At 39.1% G+C, this 22,262-nt stretch overlaps 1 protein-coding gene across 1 annotated transcript in view; it reads right to left on the reverse strand.

Moving 5' to 3' along the window:
• Nucleotides 1–666: 666 nt before the first annotated feature.
• lingo1a (leucine rich repeat and Ig domain containing 1a) overlaps nt 667–22,262 on the reverse strand; it is a 29,340-nt gene continuing 7,744 nt past the window's right edge. Inside the window, 2 exon segments of the mRNA XM_030054173.1 lie at nt 667–3,760; nt 3,763–4,515. Coding sequence (XP_029910033.1) covers nt 2,658–3,760; nt 3,763–4,504 — 1,845 coding nt within the window. The 5' untranslated portion in view covers nt 4,505–4,515 and the 3' untranslated portion in view covers nt 667–2,657.

Genomic DNA, 22,262 nt, shown 5'->3' on the forward strand with positions numbered 1-22,262 from the left:
CAGAGAGCCAACACAGGCAATCCAGTATCACACTGTAAAATTGTGGAACAATATTACCACTGTGTCATTTGCATTTTTTGGTTTAAAAATGGGACTTTTTAAGCTTTGCAGCTGCAATCTTGTAAAAAGTAGCTTGGTTGTAGCACCATCTTCCATCACTGAGCAGTTTGAACTGCAAGAATGTGGGGTGGTGGTGGAGAGGATGGAGGAGGGGTGCCTGAAATGTCAAAACATGGACAATTCTTCAGCCCTTTCAAAATCAAGCTGATACAACATATTACATGTTTGTATGAGAGATTAAAATTTGCACTTGTTACACATTTAAAAAAAAATGATAGGACTATCATGTGTTTAAAAAAACTCCATAGATTGTTTAATACAACATACCATATTCTCAACAATTCAACATCAACAAAATTTTGTTAATTAAAAAAAAAAAAATCTGCATATTACCTTTATTGCACAGAACAATTGAATGTATTTTTCCATAGATTTCTTTTTTAATATCTTTTTGTAAAAAGTTGGCTTGGACTACATGGTCAACATAGTCCAGGGTGGAAATTAAAAAAAAGGAACAAGAGAAAAGAAAAACAAATCCCGTTATCATTCGGGACCAAAAAAGGCTAGGTACAGTAGCCACACTTTGAACGAAGAGAGCATTCATAATCAGCAAGAGGGAGAACCATGAGCCATATCCACTGTTTTTTTTTTCTTTATGCAAAACGGATTACACCAAAGCTGCTTCAGATCACTCCACGGGTGAAACCATCTGTGTCACTCCAACCATCTGCATATTCAGTCCATACTTCCAGCCCATTACTGTGCCGTTATCTGTAATGTCATCCATCATAAATAACTTAGCCTTTATCTTTGGACACACTCACAAAGCCAAGCTGTCCACAGTGTGTACTTGAAAAGGTAATGGTGTAACCTCATATTTTATACGCAGAACCACATTTGGGAGCATAATATGTGTCAGTTTCCCCCCACATCCCTCCCCCCAAACAGCATACATTTTTGGGGATAGCATACCTGTAAATAAACCTAGAAGGTAATATTTCCATGGCTTTGATGGGGGGAGCAATTGGATAGATAAATCATAAATTCCATAAAACAACCAAAAAAAAAAAAAAAAAACATTAATGAAAGAAATATTCTACAGGTTGAAGAGCACATTCTATCCAAAACCTCAGCACATAATCATGATAAGCACAAAATAATACCCTTATGTAAGACCATTTGAAATGCAATTTAAAAGGTCCAAAGATGAGCACATATAGTTTTAAAGTAGCCATGCCAAACACTCTGATGGCACAACCTTAAGATAAATGCTCCATTGTTGGCATGGAGCCCCATATCAGCACAGCAACATCTCACACATTTCCAGCTGCGTCATACTCTGGATACAATGAGAGTGCTGTCTGAATACAATGAGAGTGCTGTCTGGAAATTTGGGATGTGTGATGCTGATACTGGTATCAGATACTGGGCTCTAAAATGTATGTAAGAACTGTTTTTATGCTTCTTTAGAACATTACACTGTTACATTGTAAAATCTGTTTTTCTGAAAAAAAAAATTGATTTGTCTGAAAAATTTTTTACATGGTAGTACTCAGAATTGGTGTCAGCAGTCAAAGTAATATTGATGCACCCCTAGAAATAATTACTGCAGCTAAGTAGTTGCAAAGCACTTGTTTTTATGAATCATTCAGTTATTCAGTTTGCAGAATGACCAATGAAAACAGGTTTACATTTTCATATACTTTCTTGGCAAATAATATGGATATGTATTTGTTACTGTGACACTCAAATTAAGTTGTCTGTGTCATTGACAGTTTTGTTTTTTCATTCCATTGTTTTTCCATTGGCAATATGACCATATCATCCTACTTTGTCAGTTGTCTTTGCATAAGTGTAGGGACATTATCTTTCAACAAACAATGTTCATCTGGTTTTAGAACACAGACATATGATGCATCTTGAACAAGTCTTGTGACTTCCAGAACAATCAACATAGAAATGAAAAAAACAAAACAAAACAAAACAAAAAACATATATATGTTTTTTGTATATATATATATGTAGCACATAGTATACACAACTATAACACTGGTGTAGTATATGTACATGAAATACATCATGTACAAATGTACCACAAATATTGTGTGGATGTGCTCGACAACCCATACAAATCTCTCTCTCACTTTTTAACGCAAATTTCATCTATTCTTGAAAAAAAAAAGAAATAGAAAAGAAAAAAAGAAATAAACTAAAAATACAGAAAAAAGACAGTGATGGCGAAAGCATGATCTTCCCCTTGCATTCTGGCTGCAGAAGTGTTTCTCTTTTCTGATATAATTTTTTCCCCCAGTATAAATCCACAGGAATATGAACTGCTTATGACAAAACTGACTTTCAAACGATACCCTTGCAGGCCTTGCAGAAACCATCAATGCACTGAAACATTGGATGTGCTTTCAATCCCTCTCACTTTTGAAAGCCAGGAGCCCTCCTCTCTAGTGTTTCAGTCAGGAAAAAACAGATTACTCTATGTTAACAGACCAGGATCCACAGGTTTGTAAGAGAGGAAATAGCATGTCTTTATTTTTCCATTTGTCTTATTTTTAAGTTCAAACATACTCAGCTCCACAGCTCCATTAAATCATTTTCATATTAAACTTGCGAGGAGCATCTGCCGTGCTGCTGCTCATGCCAGCGTCCGATTTCCGTGGCACATACTCGATCTCAATGTTGTGCTTGGTGTTACCTTTTCCTCTGCTCCAAAGGAACAGCAGTACCAGGCAAAACAGGACAACACCAAGGAAAGAGATAAAGCCCATTGTAGTAGCAATGATCAATGTCTTTATATCAAAGGGAAAAGGGACATTGGCTCGGGTACCATTAGCACCATTTTCCGTGGGCTGGTTGGAGATGAAGGCAAAAGTCTTGTTGGGCTGGTGAGGCCAGTCAGGTGAGTAGCTATGAATGTGCAGGTGAGCAAGAGAGGTGTCATTTCCGCCTGCATTGCTGGCTATACACACATATGTACCATTGTCCTGAATCTGGGCATAGCGCACCTCAAGGGTACCATCTGGTAACACAGAGAGCCTTCCAATTGTCTTGGTGGTGATAAACTTCTTCTGTGGGGAGAGCCACATTATCACTGGGGCAGGATCCCCATCTGCTTGGCAAGCAAAATGAACAATAGCTCCCTCATCAACAAATTTCTGCTGGGCTTTCCGATCCCTGATCCTGGACTTGCGGCATGTAAAGTAGTTTGGCTGCAAAGCATCTGGGAAGTCTTTGAACTCTTTGCCTTGGACAAACTCAGGGGAGGCGCAGGTTGGCTGCTGTCTGTTGAAGTTCAATCTCCAACGTCTTCGGAAAACCCACATTAGTCGACAGTCACAGGCCAGGGGGTTATCATACAAGGCTAGGGTTTCCAGGTTTCCCACTGAATGGAACGCAGAATCCTCTAAAGTGCTGAGAGAGTTCCCAGACACATTTAAAACCTTCAGGTAATTTAGCCCACGGAAGGAGTAGGGCTCAATCACTGCCAGCCTGCCTCCTACCAGGTGAAACTCCTGAAGTCGCAGAAGATCATGGAGCTTATTCCCCTCAATGGTATGGATAGGGTTGTATGACAGATTAAGAAAACGTAAATAGACCAAGTGCCGCAGAGCTACATAAGGAATTGTGGTCAGATTGGCACTTGCAATCGTCAGAGAGGTGAGATTTAATCCATACAAGCAATTTGGGTCATAGTATCCAAATATGGCCAATTGGCTATTTCCAACACTTTGAGACGATAGAGCCGTTTGAAGGAGTAATCCCTTATAACATTGATATTGAGGTGGCGCAGCCTGAGAGTGATCAGACTGTGGAGGTGGGTGAAGGCTTCTGTCGGCACGGAGGACAGGTTACACTTTTCCAGACTCAGGTGCTCAAGGCTACTTAGGCCATGAAAAGCACGATGGGAGATGAAAACTAAGTCGTTATCACCCACCTCTAAAGACCGGAGGTTGTACAGATCCTGGAACATGTAGTCCAAAAGAATGACAATCTTGTTCTCACTTATGTCCAGCTGTGTGAGATTGCTCAGGCCTGTGAAGACACCCAGCTGGATCAACTTCAGCTTGTTGCTACGCAGCCCCAGTGTCCGCAAACCATACAGGTTGTTGAACGCCCCAGGTTCAATGGTGGAGATGGTGTTTTCATTAAGCTCAAGGTGTTCAAGGTTAGGAAAGTTGGCAAACTCGTCTGGGTTGATGGTTCTAATGCGGTTCTTGCTGAGATCCAACAGCCGTGTCTCTGAGGGAATGCCCTCAGGAACTGTCATGAGTTTCTTGCGGTGGCACATCACAGAGCGCTCTTGAACATTGCACTCACAGCGGGATGGGCAGCCTGTGGTGGAGCCAGACAGCACAGTGCCCAGCATCAGGATCAGAATGGGCTGCCAGCAAGCCACCAGGTAGCTGTGCCCATTCGCTTCCCCGGCCGCCATCTTATCAGTACCTGGGGAGACACAGAAGCAAGACAAAACATTAGTTTAGAAAATGAAACTCACTTTTACACTTATGATATTAAAAATCTGATGCCTTGCAGAGTTTTTCCCCTCAGACATACCAAAACAGCCATTGCAATGCACATTTTAAAAGATAAAATATGCAAACCTCAAAATGTATAGGATCAAAACAAAAGGTACATAAGTTTAGTTCTATTCATAAGTGCTCCTTATTTTCATGTTGTTGAATTATGTGACCCTTGTATAATGGTGGCATGGTTTGGCATCACTGTCTAATTATGGACTGATTTTGAAACATCCTGTGTATATGTCTGCTGTGTATATCCTTAAGGCCTTGCCCAACACTTTACTCAGGGTCACTAAGTCAGTGCCATCACCCTGAAATGGTAGCCTATCAAAGAGGGGCAGCTGCAAGTAGAATTAACCACATTTTTCAGATGGTAATCCAATTCATGCTATATCATGGACACATATGCTGAGCACATCTGCGGTGTGTTCTGTTACCATAAAGTCATTTATTTTTCTCCCTCCCCCCAATCTTCTCCTTCTATTTCCAGCTTGAATGTGCTGTGTGAGTTAAAAAACAGTAGGGGGTGGAGCAGAAGCAGCAGCAGGAGGATGCAATCAAAGACGGATGGTGGCAAGTGTGATGTATGTGCTGTGGCTGACACTCAGCTCGGGCAATCTTTTACCATAAAATATAGACCATGCAACACCAGGGAATTGGATACAGAGAGAGAGATACAGGCTTTAGGAGCATAAAAACAAACCACATTTAATTTCAATGCCATCTGTCAGTGCCCCTCCACCCCATTCGTTAACAATATAATTAAAAATTGATGTTATCATTACAGAATTTCCAGTGTTATGTAAAGAACTACGATGGCACAACAGTTAGAAAGTCATTTATTCAATATTATACGCTGAATAGGGAGCATAGTTTATGCTACCATTTACAAACAATGATTTTCAAAGCTAAAGGGTGCTTGAGGTATGGCAGTAAAATGCAGATGTACCTTATAACTAATAGTTGAATTGCAAGACTTTGCATGACAGGACTTAATAGTTAACCAGCCTATTTTATTATGGTGTCCATCATTTATCGTCTTGTAGCTATTAGTTCATTAGCTATGAATTAATGCTTGAATTGGCTCTTGAAAGACACATCAGACATGCATGAAAGCAAAGTTGGAATGCTGTTGACTGAGATGACTAGAAGTGATAAGAAAACACAACTCTGACAAAGTCCTCCACATCAAATTCTCAGCTATCCTAAGACATGTCTCTGGGGGATTCCTGTCAATCTGTGATGACTGTTGTCTGTGTGGCCAGAATTTCCTTGTGCTTTGCAGTGTAACCTGTTTTTTAATTTTGTTCTATTAAGAACATTGCTAACAACTCATACTGGCCTTTTTCCTGCTTCACTGACAGCTTGTGAAAAAGGATAAAACACACTTCTGTGCTGAAGCACACTTAATGGGCCACATTACATGTGACAGATTGTCACTGTAGAGATGGGGGGATCAATACTGTTATGGCTGACAGTTAATTATGGGGTGACATGTTATTGCGATTGTGGTCAACACTAATAACTTTTTACCAGTGAGCAACAGACAACTGGACACTAGATTCATCAGAAAAGGGGTTTATGGTGATAATGTTTTTTCTTCTTACAATTTAATTTGATTCCAACAGAGTTCAAAGTTCAGATGGAGAATTTGACGATAACATCAGCAATCAAGTGAAACATCTTCTCAAAACAAGCAGGGATGTGTGTTCAAGATGAGAGAACTGAATCACAGCCTGCTGAGCTCTTTGTTGCCTCCGACCTTGCTTCATTGTTCTCACATTCTCATTCCTTAGCCCACACTGATCAAGGCAGTGCTCAACGATGTGAGTGGTCCAAAGACATGGAATGTCATGGAGCTTTGTGCAACATTTAAAGACTCCTAACAAGAAGGAGGGGCCTAATCCACACCATCTCTCACCCTTTGTCATGGCATGCATATTGGATATCACTCACAGAGATGCTATTATGTCCAACTCCATTACCAATGACACTGAAACACAATCAAGAAAACGATCAAGTCATAATCCTTTGTTGGTAAAGCTCCATTTCTGCAACTTCAGCTGGACATGGACTGCAGGTAGGCATCTTTGTCCTAATGAGTCCTGTCAGGTCTCTGCCTCTACAAAGGTTCAAAATCCCCATGCAGTAATATCCCTGATAACCCAATCATATTATATCTGATTATTTTCCACAGACCATTTGAAAGACACAAAGGATTTCATTCACAAGCTGTGCATAAACCTTTTGAACAAAAGTAAAATTCAGTTTTGTTAGTATGTTCTTACTTATATTTATTCTTACTCAACAGAGCTGCCTCATACTGTGCACCAGCACAGTATGAGTCTTAAAATCATATATAACCAAACTTTAGCCAATGTAAATAGTATACCAGAACCATAAATACTTAAAAATGATTCAGACTAAATATACAATATTCAAGACTGTACATTTAATATTAATACAAAATTCATGTATTCATTATAAAATTAATGATGAATTATTAAGTCATTTATCATCAATAAATCATCATAGGTAAATTATTAATAGGTATAAAATGTATTTTTACTGACAAAAGTATATATTGGAGTGTATATTTCCACAATGGAAACTGACACCTTTTGCTTTAACTGGCAGCTGCAAGGTGAAACTATGGCAGTAGAAATTACAACATGATGGCTGCCACGGTTTAATACACGAATGAAAATCCCTGCATATTACGATATTACGTATGCAGGCTATATAAAGGATTCACAGCAATCTCAAAACAGGTGTGACAAGAGAGGATGCTATGGAAAAGTAAGTCTATTTTTGGCTTACACCTCTGAAATTATTATTTGGATTTCAGGATCAGTATTAGTATTTCTTTTTGTCTTCAAAGGTCAAATGGCTTTCTTTATATGAAGAAATGGGACATGCTATTATGATAATTGAAAATCATGGGCTGGGTGAGAACAAAGGTGGCTCTTATGCACATTGTATGAATATGGCGGTAACACTGTGTGTGGCTACTCTGCACACAAAGTAAAAACATTTCTGTGCAGATATTTGTGAATGAGTCCAAGTCTTTCCAAAACCATTCTGACTGAGCTAAATGAAGGTGTGCCCATGGCTTTTCATGACAGAGCAGCCCTGACAGTTATTGCGCATGGCTTCAGTAGCAAATATGGAGGAATACAAGTAAAGATGGGGACACATTAATATGAAAAATGCTACCCATGGTTAAACATTTACAGCTCCGTTTTGTTAATGATCTTGTGTTATCACTCCCTTGCAGGCATGTAGTCTTAATGCAATTCTTCACTCCAATCAGTGCTCCATTTGGCTCCCAGAGAAATACATTAATTGAGCCGAAGTTCTCAAAGAAATGATTGTGGTTGAAGAGAAATAAAACAACAGAGCTCATTAAATGAGGACCCACTGGTCCAAGACCAATAATGACAAGATCAATGAATGGTGAGATAGATGCATCTATGACAACACCCGTTGGAATTCAGCGTTACAGTGAAGCATTGCATTATGAACTGGGTGATCCTCTACACTCATGACACATGCAGTACAAGGGAAATATTGGCAAAAAGAGGTTTCTCGTTGTTCTTTGCACAGTAGATTAACTAAAAACATTACAATATGGTAGAATAATAATAATAATACAAGAAAAGAATGCACAACTATTTTTATAAAAGGGCAGAAAGGAAATATTTTACTGTCTAAGCACAAAATGACGAGAATATATGTCTGAGTTTGCCAGTTGCTGATCAATTACCAATGACTCCATGATTACCTCACTAGGCGCAAGGCTGTCAAAACTCATTTTACTTTGTTTTGAAGATTGCGGATGAATTACAATCCCCAGCTTGCAGGTTCTGATGTAACTATTCCCTGTGCTGTGAACTAAGCAGGAGCCTTGTGCAATCTAGGTTAGATGCAAGCAGGGGGTTAAACTAACATAAATCGCACATTAACACTGAAACAAAAACACAGAGATCATCTCTTTAAGTACGTTAGGAAGACTGCTAGCATCCAGACGGAGCTTGTATATCCTCTACGTATACATATCCTGTCCTGCTTAAAATGACAAACAACATTTAGCACAGACCACTACATGTAAACTGTCCTCCACCACGCACATTTTACCTGCAGTTTCACATAAACAATCACTCATTCCATATCTACAGACGCACACCCCCACACACCCACACAGTTATATCACCTCCTGTCCAACCTGCTAGTATTCAGTGAAGACTATTGCAAACTTTTCTAATTTGAACTGTCATCTCTCATAAGAGGAGACATTTGCAATAAAAGGCTTTCATTTTTCATTTCAGATGTTACTTACCGATTTTTTTCTCACTCTGATGTTAATGCTGTAACAGGGGTTCTTCAGAACTTTGTCTATCAATCTGACATATATGGCTATGCAGATATAGCATCCTCAGTAGACAAAGAGGTCTGTTTCCTGCAGTTCATCTTATGTCTGTGAACAGTATTGTTGCACATACAGATTAACAATTAGCCTACTGTATTAGAAAGGATCTGGATCTTGTTGACTTCCTTTGCTTTAATCCTTTGGCTCAATGTTCAACAGGTTTAATACACCTGAGTAATTATAAGTAAACTTAATCAAGAAGACACTGGATCAGTGAGCTTATCTGCTAATGTACTCCGGGGAAAAATCTGTACTAAAAAGAAAAAATCTAAAAAGAAATCCACAGTTTTTAGAAATATTTGGACTAATTTATTATTGATGCTTTAGCTTTACTTAAACCTGATGACTAAAATCTTAATGTTGTTATGTCTGAACCAATTTCAATTCATTATTTTGCTGGACTGACAGTAGCATATAAGATACAGAGTGGTAATAGGTAGGTCAGGGATGTCAAATATTTATTTATTTGACATCTTCTCCTTTATTATGGACACAGCTGTTAATGTTGCTTTGTTTTTTTTTGTTTTTTTCTTTTATAAAAGTAATGCTTATATTGAGACATTTCTTTTTTTATGTCTGTGTAAGACTTTTGTATGTTGAATATGACATTCTACAGCATTTGCTGGATCTCTGTTGGATAAACAGGTCATTCAAATGAAATCTAAACCTAAATCAAATCAAGTCAAATCAAATAAAAATGAGCAAAATAAACCTCGCTTTCATAGGCAATGCACCAAAGCTTGTCACTACATTCTAGAGCAAATGAAAAGCCAACAAAACACAATAAGCCCTAAAATACTTCCGTTTATCAAAACAGAAGCCTAACTGTGCAACATCACTAAGTTCTCCACAATAAGCACAACTGAACATAAGCAGGGAGGGGTATTGTTAAGACTTAACCATCACTGAAGCTGCAGCTTTAGATTACCTGTCACGAGACATCACTCCTGAGCCTTGTTAAATACTGTAGTTAAATACCTGTAAGCTCGGGGAAAATCCCTGAGATGCTGCTGACACTATCTGTGGCATAAAGTGTTAAAAGCCCTTAGAGCCAACGCCTCTGCAAACTACTGCTTACTCAGCTCCCAGGCTAATCCAGAGGGGACAGCCCCACCTACCTGTTTATTTACTATTCACTATCCCATTTGCATGACTTTGATGGTGTGTTTGAGGTTAGCATGCGGTATGGCACCCCTCCCCACCCCTCTCCTTAAGTAGAATTGACAAATTCATATTCATATATATCAAATTCATTTTTATTGCCATAATTTTTTCGACCAACAACATATTTGTTTTCCTGTTTTTCCTTTTTATTTTTACTCCCACTTTTTTCATCGCTTGGAAATCAATTTCCTTACGTGTGCTGTGTACATAAACAGAGGCACTGCAGTTGCATCCCTGGACGCAGCTGTTGTGATGAGAAAGAATTCAGAAACTCCTGTCAAATCTGCTTCTTAGGATGCTCACTGGTTTGGTTCTCTGCAGTAAGTAACAGCTGGCAGTTATGACAGAAGAACATGCATACTGACAGCCACACTAAATCCATATTACGCAGGCATTGTTAGGGCAGAGTGTCTGACCTTTATCTACCCTCGTAAGACCACTTTCGCAGTGCTATAATGTTGCCTAGCTGAATTTCAAGAGAAAGGTTACCCTTGTGTCATTGAGAGGCTAAGCTGCCTGGTGGGATTGCTGGCTGGAGATGGGCCTGTGAAATGGCAAGGCTTAAATGTAAGCCGACGCCGGACAGATGGGCAGCAAAGCCCTAATCCGGGTGAAGAAGCTGGTCAGTGCAACAAGGTGCAGAATTCCAACAGTGGCCAGCTGTTGTCCTATCGAAGCTCTGCCACAAAACCTGTCGACATGTCTCTCCTGAACTTCACCTCCAGAAGGGGTCATCAGCCATTTCTGCACAAGTGCAACTCCTCACCATGGCCCATCATCATCACCACACCACTAATAACACCTTCTATAGGAACACTTGATACTTGGAGAGGTTCAGAGAGCGTGAACAGATGTTTCCCTTCAGCATGTAAACAGTTTAACTATGCAAACATAAAAGTATTTGCAGAGAGGAAAAAAGGTACTTGCTTGCTATTCTTGAGATGCAGAAAGTTTGTTTTAAGTCTCAGTAATGAATGGAAGACATAATATTAATCTAAACATGTGTTCAGTTATTAAGTTTAGTTCAGTTATTAACAGGTTTCACTTTACATATTCATTCCTTTTTCTCTCTTTTTTTTACTACAATAACAATACTGCATTTTAAAAATGTAAATAATTCTCAGACATATCCTGTGATCTCACTGTGAGCATGTATTGAGATGTTAAGGCTATAAGTATTAAGTACAGATCTCCAGTGTTTCCCCAAACATTATTTTAAAGGGCTCTTGAGAAATGAGTTGGGAGAGAGAGTAAAGGTGACAGTGAAAGCACCTGAGGGGAATTTGAAGTGATAATGGGCCATTTTCTAGTGCAAAACTGAAGCTGTGGGTTCCCATTCTTAGTCTACTGAACTGATCCACGTTTTGACATCTTTACGATCTCACTTGTGAAGTGTCCTTGTTATGTTGCTGACCCTGTGCTCTAACTTTCCTGGAGGGGATCAAGGGAATCAATAAAATATCCAATTATTATTACAATATCATTATTGCCATCAAAGGTTCAAGGATTTTTGTTACACACACACACACACGCGCACACACACACGCACAAACACACACACACACACACACACACACACACACACACACACACATACACTGATTACTGATTACTACTGATTAGACTAACAGCACAAAAACAAAGTGTTTTTCCTGTAGTACAAAAGTATAGATTTTAATGACAGTGGGAGTTTAAAAAGAAAACTTTTGTAACAACAACTACTATAATATTAATTATAATAATCATGATAATCATAATAATAATAATGTCAGAACTCCAAAATCTCCATACAGATGACAATATGTGAGAGACCTTATGATTTTGTCTGCACTGTCATATTTCATTAACATTTTTTCCCCCAGGCTCCTAATTTGGACAAGACTCTCACAGGCATGCAGTGGTATGTGTGTTGTTCCTTTGTCTTATCGGTTGAGCTTATTAGCTTCATCTGCCAAGCTCCTCCAACACAGCCAGCATTAACTGTTGGTCATTAAGGCGATGTGTGCTCAAACTGGAAGAGCTTCTACGGTGTCAGACATCTAATAGCTTGATGCTTGGTTATGAGAGAACTCATACAGCACAACTCACTAATCAAGACTTCTCAGACGCAGACCATTCCAAAAAACGTGTAAGACTCCAGTAATTCATATAAATTAGTCATAAATCCTGTATCTGCTACTGAAGGAGAAATGTTCCAAAAACTGCTGAAATTCAATGTGATATGTCAAATGATTGAAGTAGTTCACCTTATGCAACTTATGCGGGAAAGTAACAGAGCAACTGGTTCTGTTAAGGCTAAAAGCTTCATTGATATGACCTCAATACATTTTCCTCAAAATGCCTGACAAAAATCCTGGATGAAAGTTGTTTTGGATATGGATATGATTTTACTTAAGGCCTGATTTTTTTTAACACTGTTAGGCATGCCAAACATTTTGTTGTACATCTATTTAATTACAAGCACCTGTGCTTGCAACTAAAAAATTGCATAGTTACAATATTTATCAAAAGCTAACATCTGATATCAGTTTCTAAATTTGATAAAATACACTCAAAATAACTCAAAAGAACATAAAATGACTCTCATATCTTGTTGCTTGACACTGTTATTTGTGTGTTTTCTGTTTGAGAGACCATACAAAGCAATTACACATTACATAATGACAATATACAGTCCAACAATAATGACCTCAGCCCCCCTCTCAGTCTACTGTCCCTTACAAGGGGGACTCACACACAGACAACAGCGGACAAAATGTAATGTGTTCATTGTAGCAGCCACAGAACATTTGGAGAGTTAGCAAGCAGAGAGAAACTGACCAGAACAGTTAGATTGTGAAAGATTGAGCTGCCCAAGAGAGGGCTGCTTGAATGGCCTTTTTTCTTTTTTCCCTGAGGCTGACAGAAAATGCTTCACAGGCGGGAGGCCTGGTTCTAACACAGGCAAACACATGCCCTTATAAAATTTCTGTTTGTCAGTGGATTGCTTTGTCCCATAATGCTACAACCCCCACGCTGAACTCCTTTGGGTTGGAGACAGCTTGCTGACAGAGGCGTCAAAGTTTGAGGCAATTCCGGTATGAGGGCACACACGAACATACACACCCCGTGCCAGACTCCCCTGGAGATGCCAACCTTTAGTGCTCCTTAGCACCACTTGCTGCTAAACTGGTAAAACTTTTACTGCTGCCGTAGCAATAAAATGAAAGGGAAGGAATAAATGATGAAGGTCACATGGCTTCATATTTCATATGGGATATTGACCTTGCACGAGAATTTTAATCTGTGGGCTGAACCTGGCCTGTTCAGCCCACCACTTTGTTTAGCAAGGAGAACTCGAGAGGCCAGAGCTAACAAGTTCCCATGAGGTGCTTTTACGAAGTCTGTTTGAAGCAATGGGCCAAAGAGACAGTGTTCTGCAGTCAGCACTGCTCTTCACACTACATTATAAAGCCGTCATATCACAAGCTTTGTTTCAGTGACTACTATTGAAACAAATGTATATATAGTGGTAAAAGGCAATTTATAAAGCCAAGCAGATGTAAAGCACATCAGTCTGTCCAAGGGATTTGTGGTGACACTTAAAATATTTAACTATGCTCAAGATCTGGCATCATTTCAATAAATCAGCATCATACCCAACTGTCCCTCTCATACTTGAAATACCGAAGAACAATTTAAGTTCACCTGCCCTGCTAACATAAAGGTATTTGTGTGTGCACGTGCATACATGTGTGTTTGCATGTTCAGATTTACAATAAAAAAAATCCATACTTTGTGGGTATTTGCAGAGAACAAAACTGAGTGATTCAACTTCACTCTGTAGTGGGCATGCAGGCTTGGTTATTTCAAATGAAATGTTCATGGTAGTTTCGCTCAGCTTTGGATCCTCTGTACACAAAATCCTCCCCGAGGCCGTATTAAAACTTCACTGAAAAGAATCCAAAAGACTTCTCATTTTTAAGATAGCTTTGCTCACCCTGAAAGAAGAATAGTATGAATATTTGCAATACATAGTATCCACATGACAATTAAGATAAGGTAAAGTTCACTTCCAACTAAAATAGAGTGTTATCCAATACATTTTTGTCTAAAAAATAGAATCTTTTCCTTTTCTAGCTCAATGTACCGACAAACCTCTGAATAGAAAGAAACACTTATGTCTTGCTATTATCAGTGTAATGAATTCACAGCCTATTGTGCAAAAAGCAAAGGAGCTTACGCATATAAACAGGTTCACTCATTGCCACTTTGACAAAGCAGTATATGCAATCATCAACCTGTTCTTCACTTTGACAAGGGTTTTCTTTATTTCTTTACTGTTTAATAATTTAAAATCAAAATAACAATAACAATATAACAATAACAATATATGTGTGTATGTATGTGTGTGTGTGTGTGTATACATATATATATATATATATATATATATATATATATGCAAATTTTCAGTAAATTACATGAAGAAATAGTTTATATAAAATTATGACATGGAGAGAGGTACTGAAAGGCACAATAAATGACTGGAAAAAGTTGATTTGTGACAGAACAAAATAAACGATAGAGCAAAATATGGAACAATAAACATTTTTCTAAGTCTAACCCTCACCCGTCACACAAAATATATCACTATATCACACAGCCCTTCTTGCAAGTAATAGCAAGAAAATCTAAGCAAACCACATTTAAGATAAAAAAAAAAAAAAAGAAAAGAAAAAAAAAAATCAATCCAAAACCCACATTCAGCCTCTTTTGGATTTGGATTTTTTGCTTCAATGACCATATTATTCTCCTGAAACATACAAGAAATCCTGTACTTTAATTTTGATTATGATTACTATTCGTAAGAAAATGCTTATACTGTTGACCTTATGACTACTTGATAAGGATTACATGGATGTAAAGCCATAAAAACAGGCATCTAAGCTCGTCACCCACGGCTGACACACTAAACAAATAAGTGAAGTCTCCGTCACCTCAGCTACATATCCTGCTGGTGCAGCCAAACTGATTTAAATAATCCACATTTTGCTCAGAATTAATCATCCATGAGTGTTAAGTTAAAATTATGCAGCTAAATCAAGCCCTTACCTCCTCTATTGCAAATATGCATTTGCTGAGACAAAGTGTCAGATGTAATACAAGAATGACAGTACTTACTTATACAAGCCAAAACAGTCCTCAAAGCAATTCTATGGGGGAAGGATAATTTCTGAAAGCTGAAGATGTAAAAATACTGAAAGTTAACATGAGAAATCTGCCAAACATCTCAAGTCAAGGGTATGAGTGGAGGGAAAATGAACAACTAAACATATTACTGTTCTTACTTGATTTGCAAGTGAATACTTTTTTCTCTTCTGCTGTGAGTGAATTAGGCAGGTTCCGTGGCGATGAAGTTGAACAGAGAGGGGCATTATGTCTTGCACTGGCCTGTAAAGCCACCAGTCCTTATATCAGTCCCTCCATATAAGCCTGTAGGATGTCGCTTTGATACATAAGACTACATCACGAGCCACACTGCTTCCTCGATTAGGAGAGTCAACATGGAAACATGCCTTCATCTCACAATGAATAATTAAGGCTGCATCTTATCGTCTGCGAGGGTGTGTGTGATGGGTGCAGTGCGGAGCTGCTGGGGGCCATATTGACTTTAATCGTGACTGGCATTTAAAGGCTTTCCTCCCAGTGTGGCAGAGAAAATGTCCCCTTTGCTTAGCTGGCCCTGCAGCTCTCAGAGAGGCCTTTAGAGTGAAATGAGCTGTAATTAGTTGATAGAGAGGTGACCCCTCCTGCAGAAAATGCCACACAAGCACACTGGGTGCAGGCATAGGGAGTCATGGCTGCAGCCTACTAGAGAACAACATATCTTAAAAAGCAAACACTGCCTCCTTGGTGAAGTGGTAAAAGGGTTTTCCAGCAATACAGAAATTGTGTTCTACCATCAGTATTGTTTTTCAGTGTTTAATTCAAGTGATTAGTATGAAATACTTGAAAGGGAAAAACACAGAAACAGCTAGAGCCACTCTTGTAATGCTGATTAACATTGTTTAGAGCGTCTGTATACTTGTTAATAAGTCTTCATTACTTCAAAGGCAAGCAGGAAAACTACTTTTTTTTTTCTTAAATACATTCTTTCAATCATCCATTCATTTTCTCATGCAGACACACTTTTTTCAGTATCCTGAAGGGCTGGAGCCTGTCCCACCATGGCCAGGACACAGGGCTGGCGCAGATAAAAACACAAACACACACGCTCACATTCACACCTATTAAGCAATTCTCCAATCCGAATTACTTGCATGTCTTTGGACTGTGGGAGGAAACCCACACAAACACAAGGAGATCATTTACCTAAAATCCCCACAGGGATCAATACATTTGCATCATGCAATATGCAAACTTTGCAGAGGACGGAATCAAATCCAGCTCCTTCTTACTCCATCTTTGTAGAAAATCACATTGCAACATAAATGTTGGAATTGCACTGAGGTAATAAAAAAATGGTCACGAATCTTGCTGCAAACAGGCATCACTAAATCAAACTAATTTATATGTGTTGTCTTTGATGTGACTATAAACAACAATATTTTTATTAAATTATATAATGCAGGCAACAAGTTTCTTTGACCCAGCTCCATGAGATTGTTTTTGAGGCTAGGTTCTGCATAAATCTGTAGCGCAGGGGTATCTGGTCTCCCCAAAATTAGCTGAAACATCCCTTTCAAAATCAAAACAAAAGTCCAAGACAAAATTAATCAAACGTGTGTGAGGAATTTGTTACAGCAATAAAAGAAATAAGACAATTTTCTTGACTATGAACATTTAGTGGCATGTGCTATTGGTAGTTCTTAGTGTTGAGTTGTTTAGTAGGTAGTTTTATTAGTTACTAAAACCTGGAGTATTCGATTTTATGATTTTGTTCTGCCACTAATATCTTTCATTTTATGTTTTTTAAATTCCACTTTATCATTAAAGAAAGGCTGTGTTTTCAATAATGCCAATAATGCTTGCCTGAACTGCAACTGTCATACCAATTCAGGCAGGAGTCCAGTGGCATTGAAAGGATTAAAGCAACAATCGCGTCATCCGCCTCCCAAGGCCTTCCTCCCACATCCTTACGTGAGCTATTTTACATGCTGCCACTATCACTCATTTTTCATCAGCAATCAAAAAAGGTGAAAAGGAAATAAGTATCAAAAGCCTGTCCACTGCGACCTTTTTTGTCAGTTTAGTTACATGTGAAAGGGCATAGTATTTTCCTATACTTTTTAATGGTTGTTTTTGAAAGGCATATACAGACATACAGTACGGTAATTAATGGGCATCAAAGAAGTCCCAGTTTAACCTCACCTTCACCAAGGTGACAAAGAACAAGATTCAAGACACAATTTCATCTTGAAACAATCCATAAAGGAGATTCTCTCCCAAACAGTTCTTGATTTATGACCCTCGAATACACAGGCTCTTGAATGATATATAAAACTGCCTGAGCAAAGTCACTTCAGTTTACTCATTTAGGATTTATCTCCTCCAATGTGGTGGGCTCTAAAAAACTATTTCTCATAAGTGCTTTATCAAAAACCAGGGGTGCATTATAACAACTGCACATGGGCCAGCCCAAGCTCTGAGGCGAATGGAGTAGCTGCACCATAACAAAATATATATCTATATATATTTTTTATCCACTGCAATGTGAGCCAAGTCAAAAGGTAGCTTAAACCGCCCACACAATTAGTGATAGGTTTGCACTTTATCATTTGAAGCTACCGAGGTCTCCCTATTCCCACTCCCTTTAAATGGCCTGGGTATGCTGCCTGTTGTTTTAATGAGCACTGACCCCACACTTTCATCTGTTGACTTTCAACACTGAAAAATAATGAGAGTAGACCCAGCACAACAAGGTATTTGAAATTCAGACTGTGCTGTTCTGAGCAGTGACTCAGTATCCCCTCTCCAACTAGAATGAATCACCTGATTGTATATGCAAACAAAATGGCGCCTGTAGAGGCATGCAAAACCACCTGTAAAGGAATTGCCTTAAATGCGTAGATGTGGTAGGCTGTTGATTCAAATGCATTTCTGACTGTTAGAATAGTCAGGACCTAATTGGGGACATGCTGGCAATAAAACATGACCTGTCACACATCATTAATGCAATGAAAATAAGCTATACAGGTTGTAGTCTGATTAGTTGCAATGTACACTGTAGCCGTAATATAAACCTTTGTGTGAGTTTCACATTGGTCATGAATAAATCATCAATAGTAATGACAGAAGACAGTGCAGGCACTTAAACTAATTGTTGTTTTCTTCATCAGTACATTCACCTTCACTACTGAGAGCCTGCTTCTCATGAGAACGTATTACATTTGATAGAGTCCATTGTCTTCAGGCCCACTTGAGTGTACTGTAGATTCAAAACCTTGACATGTTAAATCACACCTGAATATGTATTTGCCTCATCTTCCAAGTATCATTTCACCAAAACAACTTGGATGCGTCCAAGTGTTTTCCATTCACAGCAATCTTCAGAGAGCAGAGCAGGCCTGGTCGACCCCATCGTGGCTCCAGTGCAGAGATAGGGGAGCTTAATCCGTGTCCTCTGAGAGATCGCCCAGAAAGATGAAGCCTTAATTAGCCAGATAAAACCCCACATAATGACGCTATTGATACAGGCCTGGAAATGAGGACTAAGCAGAACAAAAACCAAAGACTATATGGGGTGGCTGAGATGGGCTTGGGAGGCGGTTGGCAAAGTAACTGCTGTGGATGGAAAAAGGGGGCAGTTCACTCTCACTCCTAACTCCAGCAGGGGAGCATTGTCTCATCTCTCCACGCAATCCACCTGCTCCAAATTCTCTCATAAGAAGCTTAAAGGAAAATGCTGACCTTCATATAATCAAAGATTATGTGGAGGAAAACAACAACAGTTTTTAGAGTGCTTAAGCAATGGCACTCATGGGAGTTTTGAGCAATTAAAGGCAAAATTACTTGTCTAAGCTGTCCTTGCATCCTCCCGTTCCCTATCTTTGTTTCCCTGTTGTATGAGAGGAGGTCATAAAGATAGTAAAGAGAGATTCACATCCCACCAGCTCTGCTAATCCTAGGGGCTCTAGAGGAGGCAGAATCTAAGTTTTAGAAAGACAATCTAGGTATTCCACATGCTACACATGGATCAATGACAAGGTGACCCTCTGTAGTAATAGCAGATGGCTTTCAGGTTGACAAAGACACTGCAAATCCCTTGTCAACACTTGTGCACAGCTATAGAGAAGTTTTAGAAAATTGCAGCAGGACATTATTCTTTTGAACTTCAGCATGTCCTGAAAGCAATTTTGCAGTGATGAAAGAGAAAGATTTGAAATGGTATATTCTGGCAGGCTCATACATGTGTGGATTTATATCTTGCAACACTGCAAGGACCTAATTTGATTCTGAGCACAACTCATATCAAAACACATCCAACCTCAATCTGCTGAGCTGAGACGGGTGATCTATTCTGCCACTCAAGCCTTAATTAATGAGAATGACTGTGTCTTTTCTTTTGTTTCCCATGGAAAGAGCAGTGTCTTTGTTCAAGCACACAGGCAGGCAGATATACTTGCCAGCACACATTTTAGAATGTCTTCTAATTAATCATGCCATTTTAGCCTTTAGGACATAAGTTGTTTTATATTTACAGTGCAAATGGAAAGCATATAGTGCTAAAACATAAACTTTCAGGAAAAAAATTAAATTCACACTCAAACTTCTTGATTTCTGTCAGTTTTAAAACTGTATTTGGGCGTCTAGTTGATTTAAAACCCATTCATATTTACAGAAATGGCCTGACAGAGAAGTAAAAGAAAATATTTGGTTGTATTGATAAACATACTTGAACCTGAAAGCTTCCTCATGGAATTAAGATTCAAAATTAACTTTATTGGTATTAGTTTTGTACTTCTGGCAAATGAAGAGTTTTCAATCATTTCAATGTTGCATTATATTTTTATGGTCTGCACTAATCAACGAAACCTTCTTGTTAGTAACCTGTATGCCGCCACTGAAATGTCACAAAACAAGAGTAGGGAGAAGAAAATGCAACTTTTCATTATTCAAATATTGGTTAATACGACGTTCATTGTCAGAGATGATAACAATTGAGGCCTTGGACCCAAATCTGTTTTAAGGCTGACAGAATGGCCAAGTTGAGTGGCAGAGGCACTACACGCTTTCCTTATCATTGTTTTGCTCGTTATTACCGACATGGCAGAAGCAATCACTAAGAATTGCAAAAGAGCTGAATTATTTATTTGACATTTGCATATCTACCACAGATTCAGGACTTTGGTTGAGAGGGGATGGTATCAGGCAGGGAGATTAATTTCATGAGTCCTTTTTGGAGCATCAGACCACCTTCACCGATTTACAAGGCACATTACCTGTCATCTTAAAGAAGAATGTATTGTACACTTATGCCACATTTCAACACGAGGCACACCAGAGGCAAAGTCATTTCCTCTTCTGGGATTGACTCATTTTGTCATTCTAGCACCCTCCTTCCACACCAACACACACACACACACACACACACACACACACACACACACACACACACACACACACACACACTCCACTTTTGAACAGCACTTTCTGCTAAATCAGTAATGAGATGGAAGGGTTAAATTGCATGGATCATCCCTTCAGCCGGATCAGCAGTCGGCAAACCCTATCTCTCTCCCCTCCCGATTCCCACAGGTGCCCGACTACTTTGCACTTCTGTGGCAGCACGTCACTCATCAACGTCCAACAAGGTCAAATGCCATTTCATTTTCTCGCCTTTGATCCATGCCTGGCTCTTTCATCAATCTCGCCCTCCCAACCCACACACACACACAACCAGCAGCACCATTTCACCTGTTAAGCTGCCCTCGGTCATGCTCTCTGGCTCAGAGAATGTGACTGGGTCTAGTGGAGACCGAAATGTATCTTTCTCCCAATATATGTAAGGGAAAAAGACAAATTGATTCTTGAAATAATCAAGTCAGGGGTATGTGATGTTTTAGACCAAATACAAAGACTCTGTCCAAACACAGACCAACAGTGTTTGAGTATTGTTTCAAATTAGTGGTAATGTTAAGCTTTGACCCTGGCTGCCATTAATCTGAGTGTCTTCCAGGATTAATAACAGCTCTCCTGTCCTGTAGTGAGGCTTCCTGCGTTCTCTTTTGCCTGATCCAAAACACATCAAATGAGAGCATCCATCTTGCTTCTCCCCTTGCTTCTCATCTTGCATGTTCACATATAAATAAGCATCACTGTCCTCATGCCCTCACTAATAGCTGCATCTCTTTTTGACATGGGACATCACCTCAAACCCATTATTTGCACACTGAAGGATGATGAAATCAAACGAGGCTACCACAAAAGGCTGTCAGTTATGGATATGCTAAGCTCCAGACAAAGACAAAGTGTGTTAAGCGGATTTGCCAACAAAATGGTACACAAACTGAAGAAATTGTATAAGGAACTTCTGCACAAACTTTTTCATAATAAACTGTCCCACCATACTCTTTGCCCTGTGCAAATGAAATCATCATGAATCATGCACTTGAGCAAGCAACTCCTCTTATTAAAACAACACATTTAATTATTCTCTAACTTTCTGCAGTAAAATAGCATGAGTTGCAGCATTTGTATGTGTGATGTGAGGCATTTGGTCTCAAGTACAACTGTTGGTAGAGTATTTCTGCTTCTAACAAACCAACATGCATCCCTGTCTGGTTGATAACCTGAAATCCGACCTCTTGTTTCCAGCCTGCACTCTTGCCCTCCTCCATCGACAGCATTAGCAGCTCTTTTTGCAAGATTCTGTCATTTCTCTTTCTCTTTCTTTCTCTCTGCCATGACAGTGAGTGGGAGACAGAATGTAAGAGAGATAGGGAGCTTTTAGAGATGTTAAAGAAACTCAGAGAAAGAAAACCTATAGCTAGAGAGAGAGAGAAAGAGAAAGAGAAAGAGAAAAAGAAAGAGAAAGAGAGAAAGAACACCAGAGAGAGATATAGAGAGCTTTTAGGGAACTAAAAGCCTCTGCCCCT

Source organism: Myripristis murdjan, chromosome 6, assembly GCF_902150065.1.
Source record: "Myripristis murdjan chromosome 6, fMyrMur1.1, whole genome shotgun sequence".
Taxonomy (NCBI): Eukaryota; Metazoa; Chordata; class Actinopteri; order Holocentriformes; family Holocentridae; genus Myripristis; species Myripristis murdjan.